Source organism: Suncus etruscus, chromosome 14 (assembly GCF_024139225.1).
Source record: "Suncus etruscus isolate mSunEtr1 chromosome 14, mSunEtr1.pri.cur, whole genome shotgun sequence".
NCBI lineage: Eukaryota > Metazoa > Chordata > Mammalia > Eulipotyphla > Soricidae > Suncus > Suncus etruscus.
Window position 1 is genome coordinate 27147742 of NC_064861.1, and position 27821 is coordinate 27175562.

Here is a 27821-nt window from a genome sequence, read left to right on the forward strand (position 1 = left end):
ATGGAAAGGAATCTGGAAGCTATTCGCTTCCTGGTTGCAGTTTTCCTAGTTATCCTAAATGGGGAAGTGGTTTGGTAAGATGTACAGAGGGAGGGGAGGAACGGGGGGGGGGGGGAACAGGCATTGATTAAAAAAAAAAAAAACAAGTTGCTAAGGATGGGTAGAGTGCTTCCCTTGCACATGGCTTACCGGGGTTGATCCTCTGATTCCTGTGTGGTCTCTCAAACACTCCCAGGTGTGATTTCTAAATGCAGAGTCAAGAGTAAGCCCTGAGCACCAGTGGGTGTGACTTAAAAAAAAAAAAAAAAAAAAAAAAAAGACCAACTAGCTTTAGCTTTTGACCTTGACTTTCAAGAGCTCTCCCATATAACTGGCAGGACAGATAGAGATTAAAACAAGGCACAAACTCCATTTAAAGTGCATTACAGCTCAGGAACAGCTCCCCCTGGGCAGGAGAAGGGAGGATAGGGGGCATAGGAGGCCACATCAGCTCCCCCCTTATCTAGGGACATTTGTCTCTCTCCGAGCTTTGTGAAGGGTGATTTACACCCCTGGCTGGATTGACTCTCTTTGTGGACTGATTATATCGGCAAATGCCCCCCAGAGGCCACAGCAGGATGGCCATGTTCGTGGGCAGCAGCCAGTAAATTACAAAGGTTTATATTGCGCCTCTCCTGATGGCTCCCACTGGCTCTCTGCCAGGTGGACTGGGGAAGTAAGGAAAGGGTTTGTGTTTGGGGATTCAGGGAATAAAGCTCAACTCATTATTTTCTTCTCCCGCCGTCATTTTTCCGCCGTCATTTTTGGGCCAACAATTGTCTGTGCTTAGGGCTTCTGTCTGTGCTTAGGGCTTCTGTCTGTACTCAGAGATCGCTCCTGGAGGGACTACATTGAATTGAATCGAGGAATTGAATCCTGGTCTTGTGTGCAAGGCAGATGCCGAGATTCACTGTTCTATCTCTTTTTTTTTTTTTTTTTTTTTTTGTGGCTTTTGGGTCACACCCGGCAGTGCTCAGGGGTTACTCCTGGCTCCATGCTCAGAAATTGCTCCTGGCAGGCACGGGGGACCATATGGGACGCTGGGATTTGAACCGATGACCTTCTGCATGAAAGGCAAACGCCTTATCTCCATGCTATCTCTCCAGCCCCTTATCTCTTCACCTCACTCCCGATTCCTTGTTCTCTGAAACGTTCCTTTGCCATCCAAGTGCCTGCCCTGGCTTTACTCTGGGCACAGGTGAAAATCAGCACTCTGCCAGATCAATGCTTTCTCCCTTCTGGAGAGAAAGCTTGGTTCCTGGGTACACTGTATCACTGTATTTCTATCTAGCTGCTTCCTCTTGCTAGAGAACTTGCTCCTTGAATCATCATCTGAAAATAATGAAGCTCCCGAATGGCCTCTCCATCCATCTTCCTTAGAGAGCTTTCCTTTCCTCCAGGGGAATCTCTGATAATTAGTCGAAGGGGGCTTTAATTCTTCCATCCTCCCTCCTGACGCTGAAGGGAGGGAGTTTGGAGACTAGTCTGGCAAAGGGCCTGGGATCTTGCCTCGCCTACATCAAGGCCGTTTCAGCCTGAGCAGGCTACATCTTTGCAGATTCTTGGAGTTTAATGACAACAATTCTGGCTTACTCTTGAAGATTCTTGGAAAGTGAAGTCACAGGTGTGCAACTTCTTGTTTTCTTTGGGGTTTGGGGGGTCACACCTGGCAGTACTCAGGATTTCTACCTGGTGTGTTGACTGGGTGTTGAACCTGGGCCAAGCATGTTCTCCAGCCTCTAAGGTGACTCTCCCACCCCAGGTGGGAGAAAAGCAACTTTTCTGGAGACAGTTTGTTCAGATTTTGTTACAAGGACCGACAGACAAAGCTCAACAAGCTAGCACTGCTGGGTGACCTAGAACAGACCTGAGGCAACCTCTGAGCACCTCCTGTGTGGCCCCCAAAGCAACAACAGATACTTTATTAGAAGATTTTGTTCTTGGGCCCGGAGAGATAGCACAGTGGTGTTTGCCTTGCAAGCAGCTGATCCAGGACCTAAGGTGGTTGGTTCGAATCCCGGTGTCCCATAGGGTCCCCCGTGCCTGCCAGGAGGTATTTCTGAGCAGACAGCCAGGAGTAACCCCTGAGCAACGCCGGGAGTGGCCCAAAATCCAAAAAAAAAAAAAGAAGATTTTGTTCTTGGTGGTAGTGTGGTGGGGTAGTGATGGGTCTGTGGAGAGTAAGAGATATTATTTTAAATGTCTTTGTCAGGAAGAGAGAGGAGAGGAGAGGAGAGGAGAGAGAGAGAGAGAGAGAGAGAGAGAGAGAGAGAGAGAGAGAGAGAGAGAGAGAGAGAGAGAGAGAGAGAGAGAGGCAGGCAGAGAGAGAGGCAGGCAGAGAGACAGACAGACAGGCAGAGACAAAGAGAAAGAGAGAGAGAGAGAGAGAGAGAGAGAGGAGAGAGAGAGAGAGAGAGGCAGAGACAAAGAGAAAGAGAGACAGAGACAGAGAGAGAGAAAGACAAAGAGAGACAGCGGGGGGGGGGGGAATGCAGGGCAGGCTAGGGCCAGAAATATGTCACAGCAGGTAGGGCACTTGCTTTGGATGTAGTCCACCTGGATTTGATCCCTGACATCCTATATGGTCCTCTGAGCATCACCAGGACCGATTCCTAAATGCAGAGCTAATCCCTGAGCATTGCCGGGAGCGACTCAAAACCTTTCATTTAAACAGCGGTAGGGCATTTGCCTTGCACGCAGCAGATCAGGACAGACGGGAGTTCGAATCCCGGCATCCCATATGGTCTCTCGTGCTTGCCAGGAGCGATTTCTGAGAGCAGAGCCAGGAGTAACCCCTGAGCGCTGCCGGGTGTGACCCCCCCCCAAAAAAAAAGGAATAAAAATAAAAATGAATAAAATAAAAGTGCTGCAAACTTACTTGACACGCAGAAGCCCCAGTTTCCATCTGGGGAACTGCATGGTCCCCCTAACACTGCAGGGAACAATCGGGGAGCCGTGAGCCCAAAGTAGCCCCGTGAGCACCCGGGGTGTGGGCCCCCAAACTCCTAAAAGTAAATCTGTACGCCCAAGACAGCAAGTGTAGGAGCCGAGTGCGGCTGGAGCAGGACCCCCCTACTCTAGGCGAAGTTGGCAGCAGGCGCTGGCCCAGAGCTCGGGACCCCAGAACCGGCCGCTCCCGGGAGCCCCACTCGCCCCCACCCGCGCCACTTTGTCGGGGCAGTAACGGCCGGGCCAGGGAGTGGTACCGGTTGGAGCTGGAGGGAGGGCGGCGCCCAGGACCCCGCTGGGGGAGAGTGTGGGCGCCGGCAGAAGGAGGGGCGGTGGGAGGCGCCGGCCAGCGAGCCCCGAGTCGCGGCGCCGCAGCGGAGAGGAGAGAGAGGGGAGCTCCGCACCCGGCCCTGGCAGAGCGCGCCCCGGTGGGCCGACACTCGGCGCCCCAACCCCGCCATGCCACGACCCCTGAGCCCAAGCTTCCTGCAGCAGCAGCAGCTGCTGCTGCTGCTGCTGCTGCCGCTGCCGCTGCGGCTCCGAGCAGGTGAGTGTCGTCCGGGCTCCGCCAGGAAGAAGGGGCGCGTGTCGGCGGGGCCCCGCGTCCCTGCGCGCGAGAGGACCCGGGCCCCGGGCATGCATCTGTCTCTTGGGGAGCTAGAGGAGGAGGTCCAGGGTGCCCCAGAGGCTCGGTTCCCTGCAGAGTTGCAGGTAGATCCTAGCAACGTGGCCTGGGAGTCCAGGGGGGTCCTTTGGGGCTGCCCCCCCGTCCTTCTGTGGTGCTCTGATGACAGCCCACTGGCCAGTCCCTTCCCGCTTCCACGACAGCTGCTCCTGGAGGGATGCGGGTAGAGGCTGTCCCGGGACGGGTCTGTTGCTCTTCGCCCTGGGGACTGGCGTCCTGGACGTCTGGGACACAGAAAAAAGATGGGTTTTGTTTGCACAGGCTGGTTCCAAGGCTCGGGGACTAGTTTCTAGGGCTGGCAAGGGAGTGGCTGGGGTTCTATCCTGTCACTCATGGTCCCCCCTACCCAATCATGGGGTGTCCCAGGTGGCCTCTAGTTTTCATGCCCGAGTGGATCTGGGCCCCCTATGAGCACTACTTGGTAGGTTTCAAAACTCAACAAATTGCGAGGACTAGGGGCCAGAGAGATAGCATGGAGGGAAGGCATTTGCCTTGCACGCAGAAGGACGGTGGTTCGAATCCCGGCATCCCATATGGTCCCCCCAAGCCTGCCAGGAGCTATTTCTGAGCGTAGAGCCAGGAGTAACTCCTGAGTGCTGTCAGGTGGTACCCAAAAACGAAAAAAAAAAAATTGCGAGGACTGGTTACAAATCATTCCTGTGCACAGCTGCCTTGGAAGCCACTAACACGATGGGCTGCATTGTTGAGACCATTGTTAAGCACCGGCCTTTACCTCCCCCTTATTTCAAGACACACTCGAACATTTTGGTTTGGGAGACACACTTGGCTGTGCTCAGGGCTTACTCCTGTCTTTGCACTCAGAGATCACTCCTGGTGGGCTTGGATATATAGGTGCTGGGAATCTGACCCAGACTGGCTGAGTACAAAGCAAACACCCTACCTATTGTGTATATATATATATATATATATATATATATATATATATCGGGCCATATTATTATTATTATTATTATTATTATTATTATTATTTTGGTTTTTGGGTCACACCCAGCATTGCTCAGGGGTTACTCCTGGCTCTATGCTCAGAAATCGCTCCTGGCAGGCTTGGGGGAGCATATGGGATGTCGGGATTTGAACCACCGTCCTTCTGCATGCTATCTCTCTGGCTCCCCATTATTACTATTTTAATAGCAGCAAGAAGACTTACTATTCAGCAAGATGCCTTTCCCTCTGCCCTGCAAAGTCGTCCTCTCACATAGATGCTCAAAGCACAGTAAGTGTCTGGGGAATGTGCCATTCAAGGCCAGATTGTAGAATCTTTACCATCCCCAAGGCAGGGTAGCCTGGAACCCAGGATCCCTGGGAAACAAGACTGCTTATAGAATGGGCCACATGTCTGAATCCCATCTCACAGGGTGCTGACCTGGACCCTTATGCAGAAACTGCACATTGACCACTGAGTGACCTCTATCGGCAGGTAGTACTACATACATGCAGGGATAGAAGGAGAAAAGGAACTGCTTTGGACTTGTTGACTGAATCAGTAAATTGGGTATAAGAAAACATTTCTGATTTGACTGGTCAGAAAATGTTACTAACCCTAAAATACAACTGCAGAGGGGCTGGAGAGAGAGTATGGAAGCAAGGTGTTTGCCTTGCATGCTGAGGTCATTGATTTGAATCCCAGCATCCCATATGGTCTCCCGAGTCTGCCAGGAGCGATTTCTGAGCCTGCAGCCAGGAGATACCCCTGTGCACTGCCGGGTATGACCCAAAACCCAAAAATAAATAAAAATACAACAGCAGAATAAATCAAGAGCAAGCATTAAATTAATTTCTCATTGAACTGGTCTTGTGACTTAGTGATAGATGCCTGGCATGTGTAAAAAACTGAGTAAAAATTTGAGTTCCTTTCCTAACAGGAAAAATATTTGTTTCTCATGCCTCAAAAAACACTTTTCGGGGCCGGGCGGTGGCGCTAAAGGTAAGGTGCCTGCCTTGCCTGCGCTAGCCTTGGACGGACCGTGGTTCGATCCCCCAGTGTCCCATATGGTCCCCCAAGCCAGGAGCAACTTCTGAGCGCATAGCCAGGAGTAACTCCTGAGCGTTACTGGGTGTGGCCCAAAAACAAAAACAAAAAAAACAAAAAAAACAAAAACAAAAAAAAACACTTTTCTAGGATGTTTCACTGGTGAAAGGGGTGTTCTTTTCTATGTCTGAAACCCAACTACAAACATGTTTGTAACCATGGTACTTAAATAAAGATAGCATTTATTAAAAATAAATGAATTAATTAAAACTAGGAAGAAAAAACCAAGCACCTTCTTAGGGCCAGAGATATAGGGGACAAGGCTTTACACACAGCCAGCCCTGGTTCAATCATTGGCACTACATGTGGTCCCTTAAGCACTGTCAGGAGTGATTCTTGAGTGCAGAGTCAGAGTAAGCCCTGAATAGCCCTAGGTGTGGCCTCCAAACCAAAAGACAAAAAAGATTCTACTTTCCTCTTTAACCCATTTAATGCAACATGTTCCATCCCTGAAGATTATTTCTTTCAGGAAGCACTTATTGAGTACCTACCAAGTAACATCTTAATACCTTTAGTATTTTGCAGACTATTTTCATCCCTGTCTTTCCCCTTTGGTAAAGATACACATCTTGGGGCTGAAGGAGTTCAGCTCAAAGATCTAGAGTACTTGTCTGGCATGCTCAAGACCCCAGGTTGGTTCCCTAACACTGCATGACTCCTCCTGAGTAACACTAAGTATAACCCTGATGATTCCCAACATTGCCTTGCTGGGTCCTAGCACTAAATTGTCCAGCTTGGTTGATGTCACTGGGTGACCCCCAAGCCCTCTCAACAATGTTGAGTCTTCCCCTCTTCCAAAGAAAAGATGAAAAAAATCTTTTCTTCCTCTTTCTGAAATTTCAAAAGTTTTCTTTGTTATCTTCCTCATTTAAGTGGTGAGTTTTTGAATTATACATCCCTTTTGAAAAGTCTGAATTACTCTGTTATAGGAACCAAATCTCTTCCCCTTCTGTTACAATATGAAAGTCTGATTTAATTTAATTCATCTCATTTTATACCTAGGGAAACTCAGAGTCAGAAAGTAAAGTAAATTATCTTATTTTGGCAAAGGAAAGATGAATGAAAATGTGATAAGGAAAGGAATACTTAAAGGCCTGGATAGATAGCTCAAAGGGCTACAACATATTTTAGGAGCCCTGCATTTTAGGAGCCAGGAATGAACCTCAGTGATAAGTACCTTGCTTATATGAGGTTCTATCTCTTGTACTCCCCACCAAAAATCCCCCAAAACCACAAGTACCTATCACATGACTGGAAGAATTTAGGATGTTGTGCTAAATTCTTAGGCCCCATCCTACTTGGGGACTTTGAATGTAATTTGAAGGAAGGGGTCCAGCTAAGTTACATGGGTAGAATGTTCCGTATTATTTGTTTCTTAAATAGTATGACTCAGAATGAACAAGCACTGTCCTAGGCACTAGCACATTGTAGAGATAAGGCACATATGAAAATCGAAGCAGGGAGATTATTTTTAAAAACTAAGTAGGGAGTGGGAGTGATAGTGCTATGGATAAGGCACTTGCCTTGCAACTGACCCCAGAATTATTACATGCCAGACAAGTACTCTAGATCTTTGAGCTGAACTCCTTCAGCCCCGAGATGTGTATCTTTACCAAAGGGGAAAGACAGGGATGAAAATAGTCTGCAAAATACTAAAGGTATTAAGATGTTACTTGGTAGGTACTCAATAAGTGCTTCCTGAAAGAAATAATCTTCAGGGATGGAACATGTTGATCTCCTGGGCCTTGTCAGAATGATCCCTGAGTTTAGAGTCAGAAATTATTGCTGAACACAGCCCAGAGTGGCTCCCAAACCAAAACCAAGTCCAGATAAACAAGTAAATAGATCAAATTGGGTCAAGAATATGGTTCAAAGGGCATGCACGAGTCCTGAGTTCAATATCCAGCACAATGAGGTCCACTGGGAGCAATCCCTTCCCCCAACCTGGGAGTAGCTACTTGCTCCAGTAGGTCTGGCTCCAAAACTAAAAAGAGCAGTAGGGTGGGGGAGTTGGGAATGTAGTTCAGAGGTAAGGCAACTTGGACTCAGTCCCATGCACTAAAAAAATGCATTAAAAAAAATCTAGAAATGGGGCTGGAGCAGTGGCGCAAGCAGTAAGGCATCTATCTGCCTTGCCATGCTAGCCTAGGATGGACCACGGTTCGATCCCCCAGCGTCTCATATGGTCCCTCAAGCCAGGAGCTATTTCTGAGCATATAACCAGGAGTAACCCCTGAGCATCACTGGGTGTGGCCCAAAAACCAAAAAAAAAAAAAAAATCAAGAAATGAAACTGCTATGCAGAAAACTGGAGAAACCTATTAGAACTGTATTAGCATGATTAGGGAACTACTTTACGTTGGTGGGTGGAGATGACCATTCTAAAAGGAGATTTCAGTGAGATACAGCATAACCATATGGCCTGCCACCTGAAGATGAGGAAGAAAAGCATGTCAAGCATAATGACATAAAGAGCGTTACTAAGATACTTGCCTTGCAAGAAGACTGACTCCAATTTAATCCCCAGGAGTGATCTCTGAGACTTTGTGTACAGACAGATGTGACCCTCCCCCAGCTGCCCTTCCCCAAAAAATAATGGAAAGGAAGAAAATAAGGGAGGGAGGAGCAAGAATTGTTTTTTGTTTTTTGTTTTTTTGGGTTTTGGGGCCACACCCAGTGACGCTCAGGGGTTACTCCTGGCTATGCACTCAGAAGTCGCTCCTGGCTTGGGGGACCATATGGGAAACCGGGGGATCGAACCATGGTCCTTCCTTGGCTAGCACTAGCAGACACCTTACCTCTAGTGCCACCACATTGGCCCCAGGAGCAAGAATTTTAAGATGCCTTGTTCAGTGGTAATTGGACTAGCCAAAGTGGATGAGAAGTGGAGAGGGGAAAAAGGGCTAAGAGGGGAAGGTTAGAGAGCTGGGCACAGATCAAGTCTTAAAAGTCTCTATAAACCGGGGCCGGTGAGGTGGCGCTAGAGGTAAGGTGTCTGCCTTGCAAGTGCTAGCCAAGGAAGGACCTTGGTTTGATCCCCCGGCGTCCCATATGGTTCCCCCAAGCCAGGGGCAATTTCTGAGCGCTTAGCCAGGAATAACCCCTGAGCATCAAATGGATGTGGCCTGAAAAACCAAAAAAAAAAAAAAAAAGTCTCTATAAACCACAATACATAGACAAGCCCCTAACGGAAGTAGGAGGGGAGTTGTTGGAGGGATTTAAGCAGGACATGAGATCTGATTTATAACTTTTAAGAGATGACACATATAATGCCATTCAGCAATAGAATTGCACTATAATGACAAATATCCAGCAATGAAAAGAAGCTATTTGCTATTAGGTAATGAAGATGAACCTCTGACAATGAGGAAAAAGACTATTTACAATTATACTTAGCAATGTGGGTAAATTTCATAAACATAAATGAATAAAAAGCCAAAAATACACGTCAGATTGCAAAAGAAGCAAGACTAATTCTAATGTTGGAAAGCAAGATCCTGGGTTCCTTGGAGTTAAGGATTGAGAGTGACTGACAGATAATGAGAGAACTTTCTGGATTGCAAGTGATACTCTGGTCCTTGATTTAGTATATGGTTCTACATATTTGTTCTCAAAAATTCTGACGTGAAGTTTATTGAACCATGCATTTTGAAGTGGTGAACTCTTCTCTATATTCAATGAATGTTTAGTACCAAAACCAACTTCCGGGTAGCTAATAAGCACAGAAAAACAAGCTCAGCATCCTGCAGTCAATAGGACAATTCAAATGAATTCAAATTCATAATTAAATTGCATTTCACACTCATACAAATGGCTATAATAATGATAAAAACCGGGGTCAGAGAGATAGCATGAAGCTAGAGAGTTTGCCTTGCATGCAGAAGGACAGTGGTTTGAATCCTGGCATCCCATATGGTCCCCCAAGCCTGCCAGGAGCAATTTCTGAGCATAGAGCCAGGAGTAACCCTTGGTGTGACCCAAAAGCCAAATAATAATAATATTTCTTCTTTGACAAAGTGTCTTTTCATTTCTTCTCCCCATTTTTTGATGGGATTAGATTTTTTTTTTCTTGTAAAGTTCTGTCAGTGCCTTGTATATTTTGGATATTAGCCCCTTATCTGATGGGTATTGGGTGAATAGTTTCTCCCACTCAGTGGGTGGCTCTTGTATCCTGGGCACTATTTTCTTTAAGGTGCAACTTAATATAGTGAGCTTAATATAGTCCCATTTGGGGCCCGGAGAGATAGCACAGCAGCGTTTGCCTTGCAAGCAGCCGATCCAGGACCAAAGGTGGTTGGTTCGAATCCCGGTGTCCCATATGGTCCCCCGTGCCTGCCAGGAGTTATTTCTGAGCAGACAGCCAGGAGTAACCCCTGAGCACCGCTGGGTGTGGCCCAAAAACCAATATATATATAGTCCCATTTGTTTATCTCTGCTTCCACTTGTTTGGAGAGTGCTGTTTTCTCCTTAAAGATGCCTTTAGTCTCAATGGAGTGTTTTACCTATGTATTGTTATATACCTTATGGTTTAAGATCTAATATCAAGGTCTTTAATCCATTTGGACTTTACCTTTATACATGGTGTTATCTGGTGTTATGCTTTTTTGCAAGTGGCTAACCAGTTGTGCCAACACCACTTGTTGAAGAGGATTTTCTTGCTCCATTTAGGATTTCTTGCTCCTTTATTAAAAATTAAGTGGTTGTATGTCTGGGAAGCATTCTCTAAGTATTCAAGCCTATTCCACTGATCTGAGGGTCTGTCTTTATTCCAATACCATGCTGTTTTGATAACTATTACTTTGTAATACAGTTTAAAATTGGGGAAAGTAAAGCCTCTCATATTCCTTTTCCCAAGGATTGCTTTAGCTATTCGAGGGTGTTTATTGTTCCAAATGAATTTCAGAAGTGTTTGATCCACTTCTTTGAAGAATGTCATAGGTATCTTTAGGGGGATAGCATTAAATCTATACAATGCTTTGGGGAGTATTGTCATTTTTAATTATGTTAATACTACTTATCCATTTCTGCATGTCTTCTCTTATTCTTGGAGCAGGGTTTTATAGTTTTCTTTGTATAGGTCCTTCACGTCTTTAGTCAAGTTGACTCCAAGATATTTGAGTTTGTATGGCACTAACGTGAATTTTTTTTTTTTTGTGGTTTTTGGGTCACACCTGGCAGTGCTCAGGGGTTATTCCTGGCTTCAGGCTCAGAAATTGCTCCTGGCAGGCACGGGGGACCACATGAGACACCAGGATTTGAACCGATGACCTCCTGCATGAAAGGCAAACACCTTACCTCCATGCTATCTCTCCGGCCCCAAGGGTTTTTTTTCTTTTTCTTTTTTTTTTTTTGGTTTTTGGGCCACACCCGGTGGTGCTCAGGGGTTACTCCCGGTTGTTTGCTCAGAAATAGCTCCTGGCAGGCATGGGGGACCATATGGGACACCAGGATTCGAACCAACCACCTTTGGTCCTGGATCAGCTGCTTGCAAGGCAAACGCCACTGTGCTATCTCTCTGGGCCCCGGTTTTTTTCTTAATGTCCATTTCTTCCCTATCATTATTGGTGTATAAAAAAAGGCCATTGATTTTTGTGTGTTAATTTTGTAGCCTGCCACATTGCTGTATGAATCTATTGTTTCTAGAAGCTTTTTAGTAGAGGCTTTATAGGGTTTTCTAAGTAGAGTATCATGTCATCTGCAGACAGTGAGAGCTTAACCGCTTTCTTTTCTATCTGGATTCCCTTGATATCTTTTTCTTGCCTAATCACTATAGCAAGTACTTCCAGTACTATATTGAATAAGAGTGGTAGAGAGAATAGCCTTGTCTTGTACCAGAATTTAGAGGAAAGGCTTTTAGTTTTTCTCCATTGAGAATAATATTTGCCATTGGCTTGTGGTAGATGGCCTTAACTATATTGAGAAAGGCCAAAAGGCACATGAAAAAAAAAATGCTCCACATCAGGGAGATGCAAATCAAAACAACTATGAGATGGGGCCGGAGAGATAGCATGGAGGTAAGGCATTTGCCTTTCATGCAGGAGGTCATCGGTTCGAATCCCGGCGCCCCATATGGTCCCCTGTGCCTGCCAGGAGCAATTTCTGAGCCTGGAGCCAGAAATAACCCCTGAGCACTGCTGGGTGTGACCCCAAAATAAAAAAAAAAAAACTATGAGGTACCATCTCACGCCACAGAGATTGGGGCACATCACAATGAACGAGAACAAACAGGGCTGGCGGGGATGTGAGGGAAAGGAACTCATCCACTGCTGGTGGGAATGCCGTCTAGTCCAACCTTTATGGAAAACAATATGAGATTCCTCCAAAACCTGGAAATTGTGCTCTCATACAATCCAGCTATACCACTCCTAGGGATATACCTTAGGAACACAAAAATACAATACAAAAATTCCTTCCTCACACCGATATTCATTGCAGTGCTATTTACAATAGCCAGACTCTGGAAACAACCAAGATGCCTTTCAACAGATGAATGGCTAAAGAAACTGTGGTACATATACACAATGGAATATTACACAGCCATCAGGAGAGATGAAGTCATGAAATTTTCCTAATCATGGATGTGCATGGAATCTATTGTGCTGAGTGAAATAAGTCAGAGAGAGAGAGAGAGGAGAGAGAGAGGAGAGAGAGAGAGAGAGAGAGAGAGAGAGAGAGAGAGAGAGAGAGATGCAGAATAGTCTCACTCACTCATCCATGGGTTTAAAAAAAGACATTTTTGCAATAATTCTCAGAGACAAAAGAGATGAGGGCTGGAAGATCCAGCTCACGATATGAAGCTCACCACAAAGAGTGATGAATGCGGGTAGAAAAATAACTACAATGGGGCTGGAGAGATAAAATGGAGGTAAGGTGTTTGCCTTTCAAGCAGAAGATCATTGATTCAAATCCCGGCATCCCATATGGTCCCCCGAGCCTGCCAGGAGTGATTTCTGAGCGTGGAGCCAGGAGTAACCCCTGAGCACTGCCGGAGTGACCCAAAAACCAAAAACCAAAAACCAAAAAAAAAAAAAAAAAAAGTAAAGAAAAAAAAAGGAAAAGAAAAAAAGAAAGAAAAATAACTACAATGACAACTATCATAACAATGTGAATGATTGAGAGAAATAGAAAGCTTGTCTCAAATACAGGTAGAGGGGATGGGGAAGAGGGACATAGGGGGTATTGGTGATTGGGAAGGCGGGTTTTCTTTATATGACTGAAACCCAACTTTAATCATATGTGTAATCAAGGTGTTTAAATAAAGATATTTTAAAAAAAGTAAAACTTCAATATTAGGGTTTTATTATTATTATTATTATTATTATTATTATTTTGCTTTTTGGGCCACACCCGATGATGCTCAGAGGTTACTCCTGGCTATGAACTCAGAAATTGCTCCTAGGTTGGGGGATTCATATGGGATGTTGGGAGATGAAAATGCGGTCTGTCCTAGGTTAGCGCGTGCAAGGCAAATGCCCTACTGCTTATGCCACCACTCTGGCCCCTATAATATTAGGTTGGTTTTTTTCTCTTTTTTTGGTTTTTGGGTCAGACCTATCAGTGCTCAGGGATTACTCCTGGCTCTATGCTCAGAAATCGCTCCTGGCAGGCTCAGGGGACCATATGGGATGCCGGGATTCGAACCACCATCCTTCTGCATGAAAGGCAGACGCCTTACCTCCATGCTATCTCTTCGGCCCCAATATTAGGGTTTTAATGTAATTTTGTTTGCATCAGTATTTTCTTGGCTCTAACAAAATGTATGTGTTTATCTGAAACATTTGTTGTGGCATTAGGGAATTTAAATTTATTCAAATTTATTTAAATTATTTTACTTAAAACGTTAAAAAGTAATAATGATGATGAAAACCAACAAATGGACAAGGGTTGTAGCTCAGTGGTAAGGTGATTGACTTACAGGTGTGAAGCCAGTAGGTCATTCTGTACCACCGTTCCACATGTGACTTGTGCTCTCTCAGGATAAAAATCACAAAGAGATAACATAGAGGATGAAAACTCAGGCCTACAGCATGCAAAGCACATGCTCAGTCCATAAAGCTGTTCTGGCCTCTAAACAGAGCTTTAACCTGGGCAAAAGAGAGGCAGCAAAAGAGACAGGACCCAAGCAGACTTCCTGGAGGAGCATCTCAATGAGTCCTTCATTAAGTAGAAGAAGTTTTAAATATGAATGTCAAAACCTATAGAGACAGTCTGGCCTTTGAACCTGCAAAGTTGGTCATCATTCCTCTTGATGCATCACATATTCTATAAATAGGGTTTTAGCCCCTCTTTGATGACGCAAAGGACATTTGAAACTCAGGTCACTCATATCCAGGCAGAAGGCCCTGTGAGAGACCCAGGAGGTAGCAAAGGAAGTTTGTGGTGACTTTGGAGACCATCATTGGTTGGAGATGACTATTTCTTGGGTTTGTCCCACATCTTGGGATTTATGGCAGGATGTCAGCTAAATGGTGAGGAAGGAGCCAAGTCTAAGGTGAACCTGAATCCTGCTAGTTCCTGTGTGAGCTCCCTTCACATTGCCGTTTACTCCCTACTGCACTGTGACAGGTGTGAGACCCGGGCTGCCCAGTCACAATCCCAGGTGACCTCCCACCACCAGCAGAGTGAAGAGGAGTAAAGAGAATACGAAATGCAAGAAGCAGATGCTAACAAATGCATATTGGGAGCAGGGTGTGACTCAAGTGAAAAAAACATAATCTCTGAATATTTGAAGGTTCATCCCAGGATCAAATGGACCCTGAGCATAGCACTAAGGGTGGCTCACACACAGTGAAAATAAATGATAAAATATTTTCAGTATTCCATTTATAAGCAATATTTAGAATAAGTGCATCTAGAGCTGTAGAAAGCTGTTTAGTGGTTGCTAAAGGCTAGGGGAAAAGGAGAATGGCGAGGAACTGTTTAATGGTGAATATGGATGGGAATTCTGCAGAAGTGATGGTTAAACAACACTGTGAATAAACTAAATGCACCTGAATTATACCTTTCTCCTCTATTTTTAGGTTTTATTGATTTAGTTTATTTATTTTTATTGATTTATTGATTTAGTTTACAATTGTATAGAACTTAAGAAGTATAGTTTCACCCTTCTCCCCCCCCCCCCACTTCTTTGTATTTGTTTCCTAGGTAACCAGCATACTTTTCACTGATTTTAGAGGGTTTTTTCCCCAGCTCATTATTTTAACTATTTTCTGCATATTAGTGAAACCATTTAATCATTGTCACTCAATTCTTGTTTCATTTAGTACAATAGGGGCCAGAGAGATAGCATGGAGGTAAGGCGTTTGTTTTTCATGCAGAAGGTCGGTGGTTTGAATCCCGGCATCCCATATGGTCCCCCGAACCTGCCAGGAGCGATTTCTGAGTATAGAGCCAGGAGTAACCCCTGAGTGCTGCCAGGTGTGGCCCAAAAAAACAAAACAAAACAAAACAAACAAAAAAACCCCCAAAAACATTTAGTACAGCACGTAAAGTTCTATCCATTTTGACTCAGGTCTTCATACATATGAAACATGAGCTTTGCCAAAGCTTATACCAGATCATACTTAGCTACTTTACTATACTTTACCAGATCATACTTAGATCATACTTAGGCCCTCTTCCCTGGGCTTTACAGCAGCTTCTGGCATGGCTATGACCAACTGTCCCTCCTCACTAGAGGCTAAGTAGCTTTCAACACTTTGTCTGGGTCTTGGTAGGCTCAGTTCTGATTGTGATGGGTGCTTGGCTCCCTTTCTGCCCATCCTTATTCCTAAGTGCCTGTATATCACCTACAAGAATTTCCTACCCAAAGTATCATCAGCAATCCACATACCCTGTGTTATGACTTGCTACTGGATTATGAATACTACTCTGACCTTCTGTGAGACTCACCTGGCCACTCTCTCTCCACAGGGGATCCCCTCCCCACAGAGGGCCGGTTCATGAACAGCTGTATCCAGGCCAGGAGGAAGTGCCTGGCTGATCCCACTTGCAGTGCTGCCTACCACCGCCTGGATTCCTGCAGGTCTAATATAAGCACCCCCACGTTCCCAGAAGAGCGCTCTGTGTCCGAGGACTGCCTGGAGGTGGCACAGCTTCTCAAGAATAGCTCTCTGATGAGCTGCATGTGCCACCGACAAATGAAGAACCAGACTGTCTGCCTAGATATCTACTGGACTGTCCACCCTGCTCGCAGACTTGGTGAGGTCCCATTCTAGAGTAGACCTGTAGAAATACATATTAATTATTGAGTCCTGGATGGTGATGGATGGTGATGGATGGGGTGGGGCCTTTCTTTGCCCCACCCCCACCCCGGCCACATGCCTGCAATCCCTACTAGCTGGTGGGTCTCAGGCTTCAGGGTAGCCACGAGGAAGTGACCCACAGCAGTCATGAAGTTTCAGGAGACATTAGCTTTATCCAAGGCCCTAGCCACCATGTGTGGCCTTAATCTAATCTTTTAAGTAGGCTCCTTCAGCTGCCCAGCATCTCAACCTGTTTCGTACATCTCTCCCTCAACTATCCATTCTCCCCGGGCTTCTCCTCCTCAGTCCCCCTGCCCCTGAGGCAACCCTTTCTTAGCAACCACAGACCCCTCCCAGAAGTGGGCAAGTCTGACTATCAGGTAAAATTAGCATTTTGCCCTGGGAGGGGGTGACATAAACCAACCTTAGCAAGATAGATTTTAGAAGTTCTTTCCCTTCCTTCCTTTTCCTCTCCCTCCCTCCACACTCAGCATTTCTCAGTGCTGACTCCTGACCCTTTACTCAGGAATTACTCCTGGTGCTGCTTGAGGGACCATATGGTGTGGGGATGGCAAGGGTTGAACCTGGGTTGTCAGTAGCAAGTACTAAGTACAACCTGCTTGTACTATCACTTCAGCTCCATCTTCTCCCAAACTCTTCCCTGACAAACTTTAGCCACCTCCTAGTAAAGCTTTGAGCCAGATTGAGATCCAATCTGGGGAAATTCTTTTTTTTTTTTTTTTTTTTTCTTTGGTTCTTGGGCCACACCCAGCGGTTCTCAGGGGTTTACTCCTGGCTGTCTGCTCAGAAATAGCTCCTGGCAGGCACGGGGGACCATATGGGACACCGGGATTCGAACCAACCACCTTTGGTGCTGGATCGGCTGCTTGCAAGGCAAACACAGCTGTGCTATCTCTCCGGGCCCAATCTGGGGAAATTCTGAAACAGAAAAGTATAGACACAAATGAAACAAGTTTCATTGTGATGGGGAGTTCTGAGGGAGCAAGTGGGCTCACCTTTAACAAAAGAAAATGTATTAACCAGAGAGAAGATGGCAAGTGAGCGAAGATGAGGGAAGACCCAGAGTGAGGAGCCTTCTGTGAGACTTTCCACAGAGCCTGTCTGTGTTGCTCAGTTTTTACTGGATTCCGCTGAGTAAACGAACATTTTCTTTGTTGGCTGTTTCACAAGTAGCTATTCATTCTGGAATCCCGACTGAAGAAACAGCTTCTAATTGGGATATTCTGCCCTCTCCCTGCCAGAGATAAAGCACATTGACAAAATGAAGTCATGACATGACAGTTTTTGTCCAGTGGGGCCACCCCCAGCTCAAAATGCAATAATGGGGTTGGGGCTGACAGGGGATGCAGTCTTTTTTTTGGGGGGGCCACACCTGGCGTTGCTCAGGGGTTACTCCTGGCTGTCTGCTCAAAAATAGCTCCTGGCAGGCACGGGGGACCATATGGGACACCGGGATTCGAACCAACCACCTTAGGTCCTGGATCGGCTGCTTGCAAGGCAAACGCCGCTGTGCTATCTCTCCGGGCCCTGAACTGCAAACTTTACCAAAGCTAACCATGTGCTCTTCTGTTTTATCTCCTGGCCTACATATGATCTATTTAGCTGTCACATGCAATATTCTTTGCTTACATTTCATTGACAAAGCAAGTGACAAGGCCTTGCCTGATCTTGACCTCCCTATGTTGAGGGCAGCACATATACATCCTCCCACACATGCACTTTGAAAATCTCATGTGAGGATTTAGACTCTTATAGGGAAGCAGAACATCCTAGAAAAAATAATACAGCTGCCATAGCCTACCACTTGGCCTCCCACATGCAAAATAGAGCTATCACTTACCAAGAAGATGCCTTGATAATTTTTGTTTCGTTTTTGCTTTATTTTGCAGTTGTACCTGGCACTGCTTAAGGGCGACTCCCAGATAACTGTTTGGGGGTCCCTATCAGTGGTGCTGGGGGACTGACTATACAGTGCTAGAAATGGAACATGAGCCTCCTGTATGGATAGCATGAACTCCCACTCTTTGGCCTCCCACACCTGATTCAGAGAGTTCTCTTTTTGTTTTGTTTTGTTTTGTCTTGTTTTTGAGTCACATCCAGTGGCGCTCAGGGATTACTCCTGGTTCTCCCTTCAGAAATTGCTCCTGGCAAGCATGGAGGACCATATGGGATGCTGGGATTCGTCCGTCCTGAATCATCTGCGTGCAAGGCAAATGCCTTACCACTGTACTATCTCTTTGGCCCCAGATTCAGAGAGTTTTGTCTAAACATGATATCCTTTCCAACGATAGGATCTTGGGATAATTTCCACAGTAGGTCTAAGGTAGTTCCTCCTGATCTAGAAGTCAGTGAACTAAAAAAATGTATATATTGGGGCCGGAGAGATAGCACAGCGACGTTTGCCTTGCAAGCAGCCGACCCAGGACCTAAAGTGGCTGGTTCAAATCCCAATGTCCCATATGGTCCCCCATGTCTACCAGGAGCTAGTTCTGAGCAGTTAGCCAGGAGTTAGCTTGAGCACAGCCGGATGTGGCCCCCCCCCCAAAAATGTATATGTCCTCTGCCATCCCTAGAGACTGAGAAATGAATAGAACAGGTATAGAAAAGCAGTTCTGGGGCCGGAGAGATAGCACAGCCGTGTTTGCCTTGCAAGCAGCCAACCCAGGACCTAAGATGATTGGTTAGAATCCATGTGTCCCATATGGTCCTCTGTGCCTGCCAGGGGCTATTTCTGAGCAGATAGCCAGGAGTAACCCCTGAGCACTGCCGGGTGTGGCCCAAAAACCAAAAAAAAAAAAAAAAAAAAAAAAAAAAAGTTCTGGGTGCTGGAGAGATAGTATAGCAGGTAGGGTACTGGTTTGATCCCACATGGTCCCCACAAGCCAGCTAGGGCGATCCCTGACTGCAGAGCCAGGAATAAACCCTGAGCACCACCAAGTGTGACCCCCAAACCAAAAATAGACATATAGCTCTCCCCAAAAGAAGGGAGATGCTCAGTGGTCACCTCACAGATTGGTTCATTCACTCCATTGTGAAGTCTTGACAGACAGGCATAGTGAGGGATGTCTCTTTGGGATGAGGCTCATTCTTGAGTCTGTTTGTTTTGGGGGTATACTGGCAGGGTTATACTGCTATCTCTGTACTCAGGGATCACTCCTAGCAGGCTCAGGGGACCATATGAGATGTTGGAGATGGAATCTAGATCGACCACATGTAAGGCAAATGTTCTATCCACTGTACTATTGTTGAGGACTAGGGTCATTTATTAATCAGGCCCAGTTTAGCTCCTATTCTTTTTTTGTTTGTTTGTTTTTTGTTCTTTTGGGTCATACCCAGCAGCGCTCAGGGGTTACTCCTAGCTCTATGCTTAGAAATTGCTCCTGGCAGGCTTGGGGGACCACATGGGATGCTGGGATTTGAACCACCGTCCTTCTGCATGCAATGCAAATGCCTTACCTCCATGCTATCTCTCCAGCCCCTAGCTCCTATTCTTACACACTGTTCTCTATGGCTCTTCACCCAGCCCTCTGGGAGGTTCTCCCGTATTCATTTCTTTGGCCATGTCTAAAAAGATCACCAAGGTCTATGACCTCTTTGGCACCTAAACATTTCAGCTGACATCCTACCTGAGGAATCTTAGGGGACATTTTCACTCTCCAATCTGTTTCAGGACTGGAGAGATGGTTCAATAGGAGGATGAGCCCAGGCTTTGCAGTACAGGAGACTAGAGTTTGATCTGTAGCACCATATGGTCTGCCCACTGCTTACTAAGAATTTTCCTGTCTTGCTCCAGACAGGAATAGTTTCTGAGCACCACCAGGAATATGGGTGAGGATGAAGGAGCCCCCCACCCCACAAAATCACATTAGTCCAACTGGCAGAATTTATCAAATACTATCTTTCTTTTTTTTTTTCTTTTTATTTTGATTTTTGGGTCACACCAGGCGATGCTCACGGGTTTCTCCTGACTCTATGCTCAGAAATTGCTCCTGGCAGGCACGGGAGACCATATGGGATGCTGGGATTCAAACCACTATTCTTCTGCATGCAAGGCAAACATCTTACCTCCATGCTATCTCTCCAACCCCGAATTTTTTTTCTTTTCTCCTCTATACATTGAGGCCTGACCCACCAGTCCCTTTTGCTACTCCTCCCTTGAACTCCGTCCTCATGATTCTGCTGTTCCTTCCCTTGTCCTTAGGTGACTATGAGCTGGATGTCTCCCCCTACGAAGATACAGTGACCCAAAAACCCTGGAAAATGAATCTCAACAAACTCAGCAAGCTCAAACCAGGTGTGGAGGGCAGATTGCTGGTGCAGTGTGGGGGATGAACCTGAACCCAAGAAGGTGGGAGACAACTGTGGGGAGTCAGTAGAGGGATGAATGTTCTAGTCTGTTAGGTGACTAAAGAAGCATTGTCTCAACGTGGGAGTCTGAGCAGGCCCTGGTGTGGTCTCAGGAGCCAGCAAAGACCACTGTTATTAGAGAGCCAGTCCAGGGGAGCTCCTTAGGGCCACTCTGCTTTTGAATATGGGTTTCTGTGCCAAGTTTTCTGGGAGTGGCTATCATGGCAGGGAAAAAATGTGCTGAAATGAAGTTATTTACCTATTCAAAACATCTTGGGAAACAGCTTTTTATCATGGCAGGGAAAAAAATGTGCTGAAATAAAGTTATTTACCCATTCAAAACATCTTGGGAAACAGCTTTTTATTACTAAAGACTAGGAAGTTGTGCTCACCTTGGCAGCACATATCCTTAAAATTGGAATGATTTAGAGAGGATTAGCATGACCCCCGTGCAAGGACGACATGCAAATTCATGAAAACTAGGAAATTGCTTGTTTTCAACTATTGTAATGGCTACACCAGGTGCTGGGCTTCAGGAGATGGTGTGCTCGCATGTGACTTCTCCAGAGTGAATCTGTGCAGGTACCTCTGTTAGTGGTGCATGGTGCTCTGGAAAGGTCAGTCTGCTAGGTTCCTTGAAAAGAATACACATGTACACATACTCTCTGAGAAAAACACAAGCTTTGTTCTGTCGAAATAATATTTGTTGTTTGGGACTACACCTTGCAATGTGTGGAGTGGGGGTATTCCCAGCTCTTTGTTTAGGTGCTCATTCGTGTTGGTCCTCTAGGGAAATCATGTGATGCTGGGGATTGGGCATGGGGATTGGGCATGGTAAAGCAGGCATTCAACCAGTTGAGCTGTTTCTCCAGCTTCAGTCAGAGCAGTTGATCCAATCAGTTCCCAATAATTGAACTGGAATTTTATGAGAAAAACTTCAAGGTTAACACCTAATAAGCTTATTTGCAAGGAATCCAGGGTTAGTCTACTTGTTTCCATGACTGCTGAAATGTTCTGTTAAATCCAGTTAATTCTGTTAACTCTAGGAATCAAGTATGGGGAACTTTTATGCAAGAATCAAATAATGAAAGATAGGCTGGTGACACTAAAACTGGGTAGTCAGGGGCCGGAGAGATTTTGCCTTGCATGCAGCCAACCCAGGACAGACCTGGGTTAAATTCCTGGAATCTCATATGGTCCCTTGAGCCTGTAAGGAATGATTTCTGAACCCAGAGCAGGAGTGTAATCCCTGAGAACCCAAAAATGAAACAAAACTGAATAGGCAGGGCCAGAGAAAGAATTAGAGAGGTTAAGGCAATCATGCTGCATGTGGCTGGCCCCTGCATTGGCCCTTAGCACCACTTGATACTCTGGCACTGCTGTGAGTGATCCCTAAGTCCAGAATTGGGAATAGCCCTGAAGCACCATTGCATATGGCTCAAACCCTCTCCCAAAATAATAAATAAGCAAACAAATAAAACTTAGGACAGATGGCGCAAAGAAAGCAAAACAAAAGTCCTGAAGGGAATGGATCACATCTGGTCAGTCACTTAAGAGATTTTAGATTTTAGGGTCGCGCTTAGGCTTCTGATCCTTTGGTCTCATTGAAGATGTCCAAGTAAATGATGTGGTTATTTGATCTTTCTGCTTTACTTGAATTCAGGATAAATGAAGCTTCTTTTATTTATTTATATTTATTTCTGAGAGTTTTGGGGGCCATACCTGGTAGTGTTTGGTGTCTATTTCTAGCTCCATGCTTGGCTAATTGAGATCTCTTTGTATTTATGAATGTATTTATTGTTGTTGTTGTTATTTTGGGGCCACACCAGAGGTCCTCAAGGCTTTCTTCTGGCTCTTCAAACAGGAATTACTCCTGATGACCTCCAGGGATCATATGGAGTGCCTGGATCTAATTCAGGTTCACTGGCTACAAAGCAAATGCCCTATCCTCTTATACTATTGCTCTGGCCAACGATACACAAAATTTAAATATATGCAACCTTTTTACAAAATCTAAATCCAATGGCAGTGAGGAGTAGGGTGTTAAGATACAGGAAGAGTAGGCACAGTTTGTGATCTGGGGAAAACGTGGATTGGTAGTAATAAAATCAGTTTATTTTGGCCGGCAGGCTCCATCCTCATGGTTGGTTGCACGTGGGAGTGAGTGAAGCCAGCTGAGATTTACAGAAAGACTTGCCAACTTGGTGCCCCTCTCCCCACAGACTCAGACCCTTGCCTCAAGTTCGCCATGCTGTGCACTCTGCACCCCAGATGCGACCAACTCCGCCGGGCTTACGGGCAAGTGTGCTCGAGGCCCCACTGCCAGCGTCCTGCCTGCCAGCAGCGGCTCCGCATCTTCTTTGAGAAGGCACCCCAGCAACTCGCCGAGGGGCTCCTGCTTTGCCCCTGCCAGTCCACCGACCTGAACTGTGGCAAGCGCAGACGCCACACCATCGCCCCCAGCTGTGCACTGCCCTCTGGAGTGGTCCCCAACTGCCTGGACTTGCGGGCCCTCTGCCTATCCGAAGCTCTGTGCAGGTTCGGGGGCGGGCCTGGACCAATACCCCTTCCTTATTGGGACCATGAACTTAAATTTGTCCTATTGCTATCTATCTATCTATCTATCTATCTATCTATCTATCTATCTATCTATCTATCTATCTATCTATCTATCTATCTATCATCTATCTATCTATCTATCTATCTATCTATCTATCTATCTATCTATCTATCTATCTATCTATCTATCCTATCTATCTATATTTGAGGGTGTTGGGTTCATATATATTCTATTAATATTCATAATATTCTATATATTAGGTTAATATATATTCTATATATATTTGAGAGGGTTGGGTTCATATGGGGGCACTATGCTGGGGGACCATGTGGAAATAGGTGGAACCCTCAAAGCATGCAGGAGATCCATTGAGTTTTCTCTCTCCAGTCCTGTTATATATTATTTGGTCTGGCGGGGGTAGGGGAGCACACCTGGCTGTGCTTAGGGTCCTTCCACACGGGGTGCCAGGAATTGAACCTGGGTCAATTCAGTACAAGGCAAGCACCTTACTCTGCTGTACCATCCATCTCTTCGGCCCCTTCAACCGTCGATATTTTTGAAACTCTTCTCATGGTTAACTTTTTTCTTTATGTAAAAACTTTATGGGCCCGGAGAGATAGCACAGCGGCATTTGCCTTGCAAGCAGCCGATCCAGGACCAAAGGTGGTTGGTTCGAATCCCGGTGTCCCCTATGGTCTCCCGTGCCTGCCAGGAGCTATTTCTGAGCAGACAGCCAGGAGTAATCCCTGAGCATCGCTGGGTGTGGCCCAAAAACCAAAAAAAAAAAAAAAAAAAAAAACCTTAAAAAAATATTACTCAGAATTTATTCCTTGAAAGTAATTCACTTACTTCTTGGGGATTTTTTTTTTTCTAACATAGAGATTAGATAGGACTGGAGAGATAGCATGAAAGTAAAGCATTTGCCTTCATGCAGAAAGTTGGTGGTTCGAATCCCAACATCCTATATGGTCCCCAAGCAAGCCTGCAGGAGCGATTTCTGAGCGCAGAGCCAGGAGTAACCCTTGAGCCCTGCCGGGTGTGACCCAAAAACCAAACCAAACCAAACAAAAAATAACCATAAAAATTAGATGAATCACTCTGAAAAAAATATCTGATTCCCTCCCCCGTTTTATTACCAATCTCATGAGCTTTAATCCAGGTAGGCTAGGATAGAAGTGTAGTATAGCCAGTTCTGATGTGACTTGAAATGGTGTGTGTAAATCCTGGGTCTGATTGACCTTGAGTTCAGCACTTAACATAAGCTTCCACTTAGCCCTCTGTAACAGCCTGGATGATAAAGCAGACCTTGTGATACTGAGGAGAGTTCATGTCCATAATTGATACAAAGTGCTTGGTTCACTGGTGCACAGTAAGTGTTCAATAAATGGTGCTGCTTATTCTGTCATTTACTGTCCTCAGATAACTTGATGGTTAAATGCCTAACGTTGAATTCCTTTTTATGGATGCCCCATGCTTTATTTAATCAACCCCTTATTGCTATAGATGTACAGTAAATATCACTCTTGTTCATTCATCTTTGTTGGACAAATCTAATTAGTACTTAAAATGGTTTGCTCTCCCATGCCATTACCAAATCAAAGGATGCCAGGATTTGCAAGGTGTTTGTTACATAATCCCCAGCAGATAAAAAAAATTCTGATCTGGCTTTTCTCTGCCTCAGGAGAAAACAGTCACCAAAGTGAAGTTACCATCTGTTCAAGTGACATTGGTTGACACTGAGAGAAACACCACACACCAAGTTTGCTTTGCAACCTGGTTCTGCCTCTTAACTTTCTGTCACCTTGGCCAAGTGAGCTCCCCAAGTTATCTTTTTCTTCTCTGTATAGCTCTCCCTAGTGAGGGCTCTCAATAACTACTATGCCAGCTCTGAATTCTTACTAGGTATGGTCTCAGCCCAGATTACATATTAATCCCTTGAAGTGATGCAGGTGATTTAGAGGTAGAAGCTTCAAGAGGAGAATATACCATTCTTTCCTCTTTACTCACCTTGATCTCTTGGGGGAAGTGCTTGGGAGAGTCAGGAGGTCTGTCAGGGACCCCTGTATGTACCAACAGTGTCAGATTTTGTGAGTCTTACTTGATCTGTACAGCATGGGAATTAATTTCTGCCAGTTTTCTTTTTTCCCTTTGGTTGCTTAAGCTAAGGCCAGGACTTTTTATTTGCAGGGAAAAAAAAAAAAAAAGCAGTCCAGGGCCCAAAGCAATACTACAGTGGGTAGGGCATTTTCCTTGCCAGGGTTGATCCCTGACACTTCATATGTTCCTCCAAGCCCTGCAAGGTATGATTTCCTGAGCATAGAGCCCAGAGTAAGCCCTGATCATAGCAGGGTATGGCCCAACCCCCAATCAGTTCTAACTCTTTTTTTGGGGGGGGGGCACATTCAGAAGTTCTCAGGACTTACTTCTGGTTCTGTGCTTAGGGATTACTCATGACAGGACTTGAGGGACCCTATGAAATGCCAGGAGTTGAATCCAAATCAGCCACATGCAAGACAAGAGCCCTATCTACTGTACTCTCTCTCTAGTCCCTAAAAACCTTGAATCTTGGGGCTGGAGCCATAGCGCAGTGGTAGGGCATTTGTCTTGCACATGGCTGACCCAGAATAGACCTGGGTTTGATCCCCAGCGTCCCATATGGTCCCCTAGCTAAGAGTAATTTCTGAGCACAGAGCCAGGAGTAACCCCTGAGCATCACCAGGTATGACCCCAAAACAAACAAACAAACAAACAAACAAAAATACCCACACACCTTGAATCTTAACTTGATGTAAAATGTTAGAGGACCAACAGACATAAAAACAAAAAAACATGCTCATAATCCCATTACCTGAAGACTCTCAGTTTAACTATTATAGGGTGAATGAGTATAATAGCAATATCAAACAGCAATGAAATAATTATGAACCAGGTGCTAGAATAAATACTTTACATGCATTCTCATTTCCTTTTTCTTTTTATGATATTTATAATGCTGGAGACCACTCACAACTCTGTGTTTGGGGTCATCCTCATGCTGTGTTTAGGGGAACATACAGAGCCAGGGATTGAAGCCGGGCCTCCCATATGCAGAGCATGTATTCAACCCATTGAGTCATTTCTCTAGCCCAACACGTTCTTTTTTTTTTTTTTTTTTGGTTTTTGGGCCACATCCTGTGATGCTCAGGGGTTATTCCTGGCTATGTGCTCAAAAATTGCCCCTGACTTGGAGGACTATATGGGATGCTAGGGGATCAAACCTCGGTCCATCTTAGGTTAGTGTATGAAAGGCAAACACCCTACCTCTTGTGCCACCCCTGACCCCTTATTTTTTTCATTTTCATAAAAAATTATTTGGGTAAGTGTTACTGTCAAAGAAACTGATGTTAAATAAGTTACTTGAGATGTCATGGCTCAGGATGGTGGAACCCAATTCATAATATACAGTTCAGAGCAGAGTGCTGTATAGATGGGGGTGGGAGTGGGCTTTAGACCCAAAGCTTTCATTCTGAGAGGAGGGAACATCTCTAAGGAGGTTTCCTAAGGACAAAGGAGGATTTGACACAGAGATGGGCATGTCAGCTTTATTAAGGAGTGGCCAGCTACTCAAAGGAGATTCTCAAAAACTCTTTCTAGGTCACGCCTGGCAGATTTCCAGACACATTGTCACCCCATGGACATCCTAGGGACCTGTGCGACACGGCCATCCCGATGTCTCCAAGCATACATGGGGCTGATTGGTGAGGCGTGGTGTGGTAAGGGTGGGAATTCACAAGAATACCGTGGAGATTAATCCCAGACTGTGTGGCTGGGAGATAGGCAAGAGACAGATGTGGGAGCTAAAGCTGGGGTGGTCATGGGTTCCAGTCATTTCTTCTTGGTTCCACAGGGACTGTGTTGACCCCTAACTATGTCAGTAGTGTCAACACTAGCGTGGCCTTGAGCTGTACTTGCCGTGGAAGTGGCAACCAGCAAGAAGAATGTGAACAGCTGGAAGCTGCCTTCTCCCACAATCCCTGCCTCCGTGAGTCCTGCCCTGTTCCCAGTCCTCTGCCTGGTGGTTCCTGGAGATATAGCAGCCCCCCATTTACTCATACCCCCCATTCTGGGCCCTCCTCCTTGAATGACCCCAGGCTGCCTTATCAACCTGTCTGGTGTCCTGGGACTGAGCAGACTGAGATAACTACCCATTCCTGCCTCCCACCCACTTGTGCCTACATCCCAAGGTCCCTAGAGATTTTCTCTTTCCTGTCTGAGAAACATCACTGGCATCATCAGCTTCCGACATTCCCCACTCTCTTTTCCTCTCTCCAGTGAAGGCCATTTCCAGTAAGATGCGCTCACACAGCCAGCTCTTCTCCCTGGAATGGGACGACTCTTGGGGGGCTGTAACGGAACGCCAGGTAGGTCTTTGTTTATGCACTCTCAACTGAAGGGGGATATAGGTAAACATTGCATCTGTGGGAGTGAGCATGACAGGAAATGAGGGCCCCAATCTGTAGGACAAGGAGGCCTTAGGAAGGAAACAAGGTTAGGAAAGCATGAGAAAAAAAAACACCAAAAAACCTCTACCTGAATGGGAGTTGGAGACTGAATTAGTGAGAGTGGGTGGGTAGGGGGCACCTTGTTCTCCCTTTGTCCTAAATACTCTGGATCACTAGTGGTTTGAGGGAGGGGGAATCTAAAGGAGACTGAATAGTCCGGATGTAATGCCAATGTCATTACTCTTCCTTCCACAGACTGGCAACTCTGTACTGAGGCTGCAGCCCTGGGTTTCCTTTTTCTCCTCCTGCATCCTTCCCTGGATTCTGCTTCAGAGCCTCTGGTAGCTGGACTTTCTTTTCCAAGTGTCCTCTCTCCTCTACCATGCCCAGCCTGACCTGTAGTGTGCAAGGGGTGAGGCAAGGGCCATGTGGGCATGCAGGGCTAA

General features: G+C 45.7%; 1 protein-coding gene and 1 non-coding gene across 2 annotated transcripts; both read left to right on the forward strand.

Moving 5' to 3' along the window:
• GFRA3 (GDNF family receptor alpha 3) lies at nucleotides 1–27821 on the forward strand. Its single transcript, XM_049787359.1, has 10 exons — nucleotides 1–74; nucleotides 3074–3444; nucleotides 3536–3832; nucleotides 15635–15922; nucleotides 20189–20281; nucleotides 22557–22872; nucleotides 26528–26631; nucleotides 26781–26915; nucleotides 27206–27294; nucleotides 27631–27821. The coding sequence occupies exons 1-10, from the start codon at nucleotides 1–3 to the stop codon at nucleotides 27718–27720; spliced, it is 1857 nt and encodes a 618-aa protein (XP_049643316.1). The 3' UTR covers nucleotides 27721–27821.
• Nucleotides 20719–20826, forward strand: LOC126029243 (U6 spliceosomal RNA). The gene has a single exon (XR_007502883.1). It is a non-coding gene; the product is annotated as a U6 spliceosomal RNA (small nuclear RNA).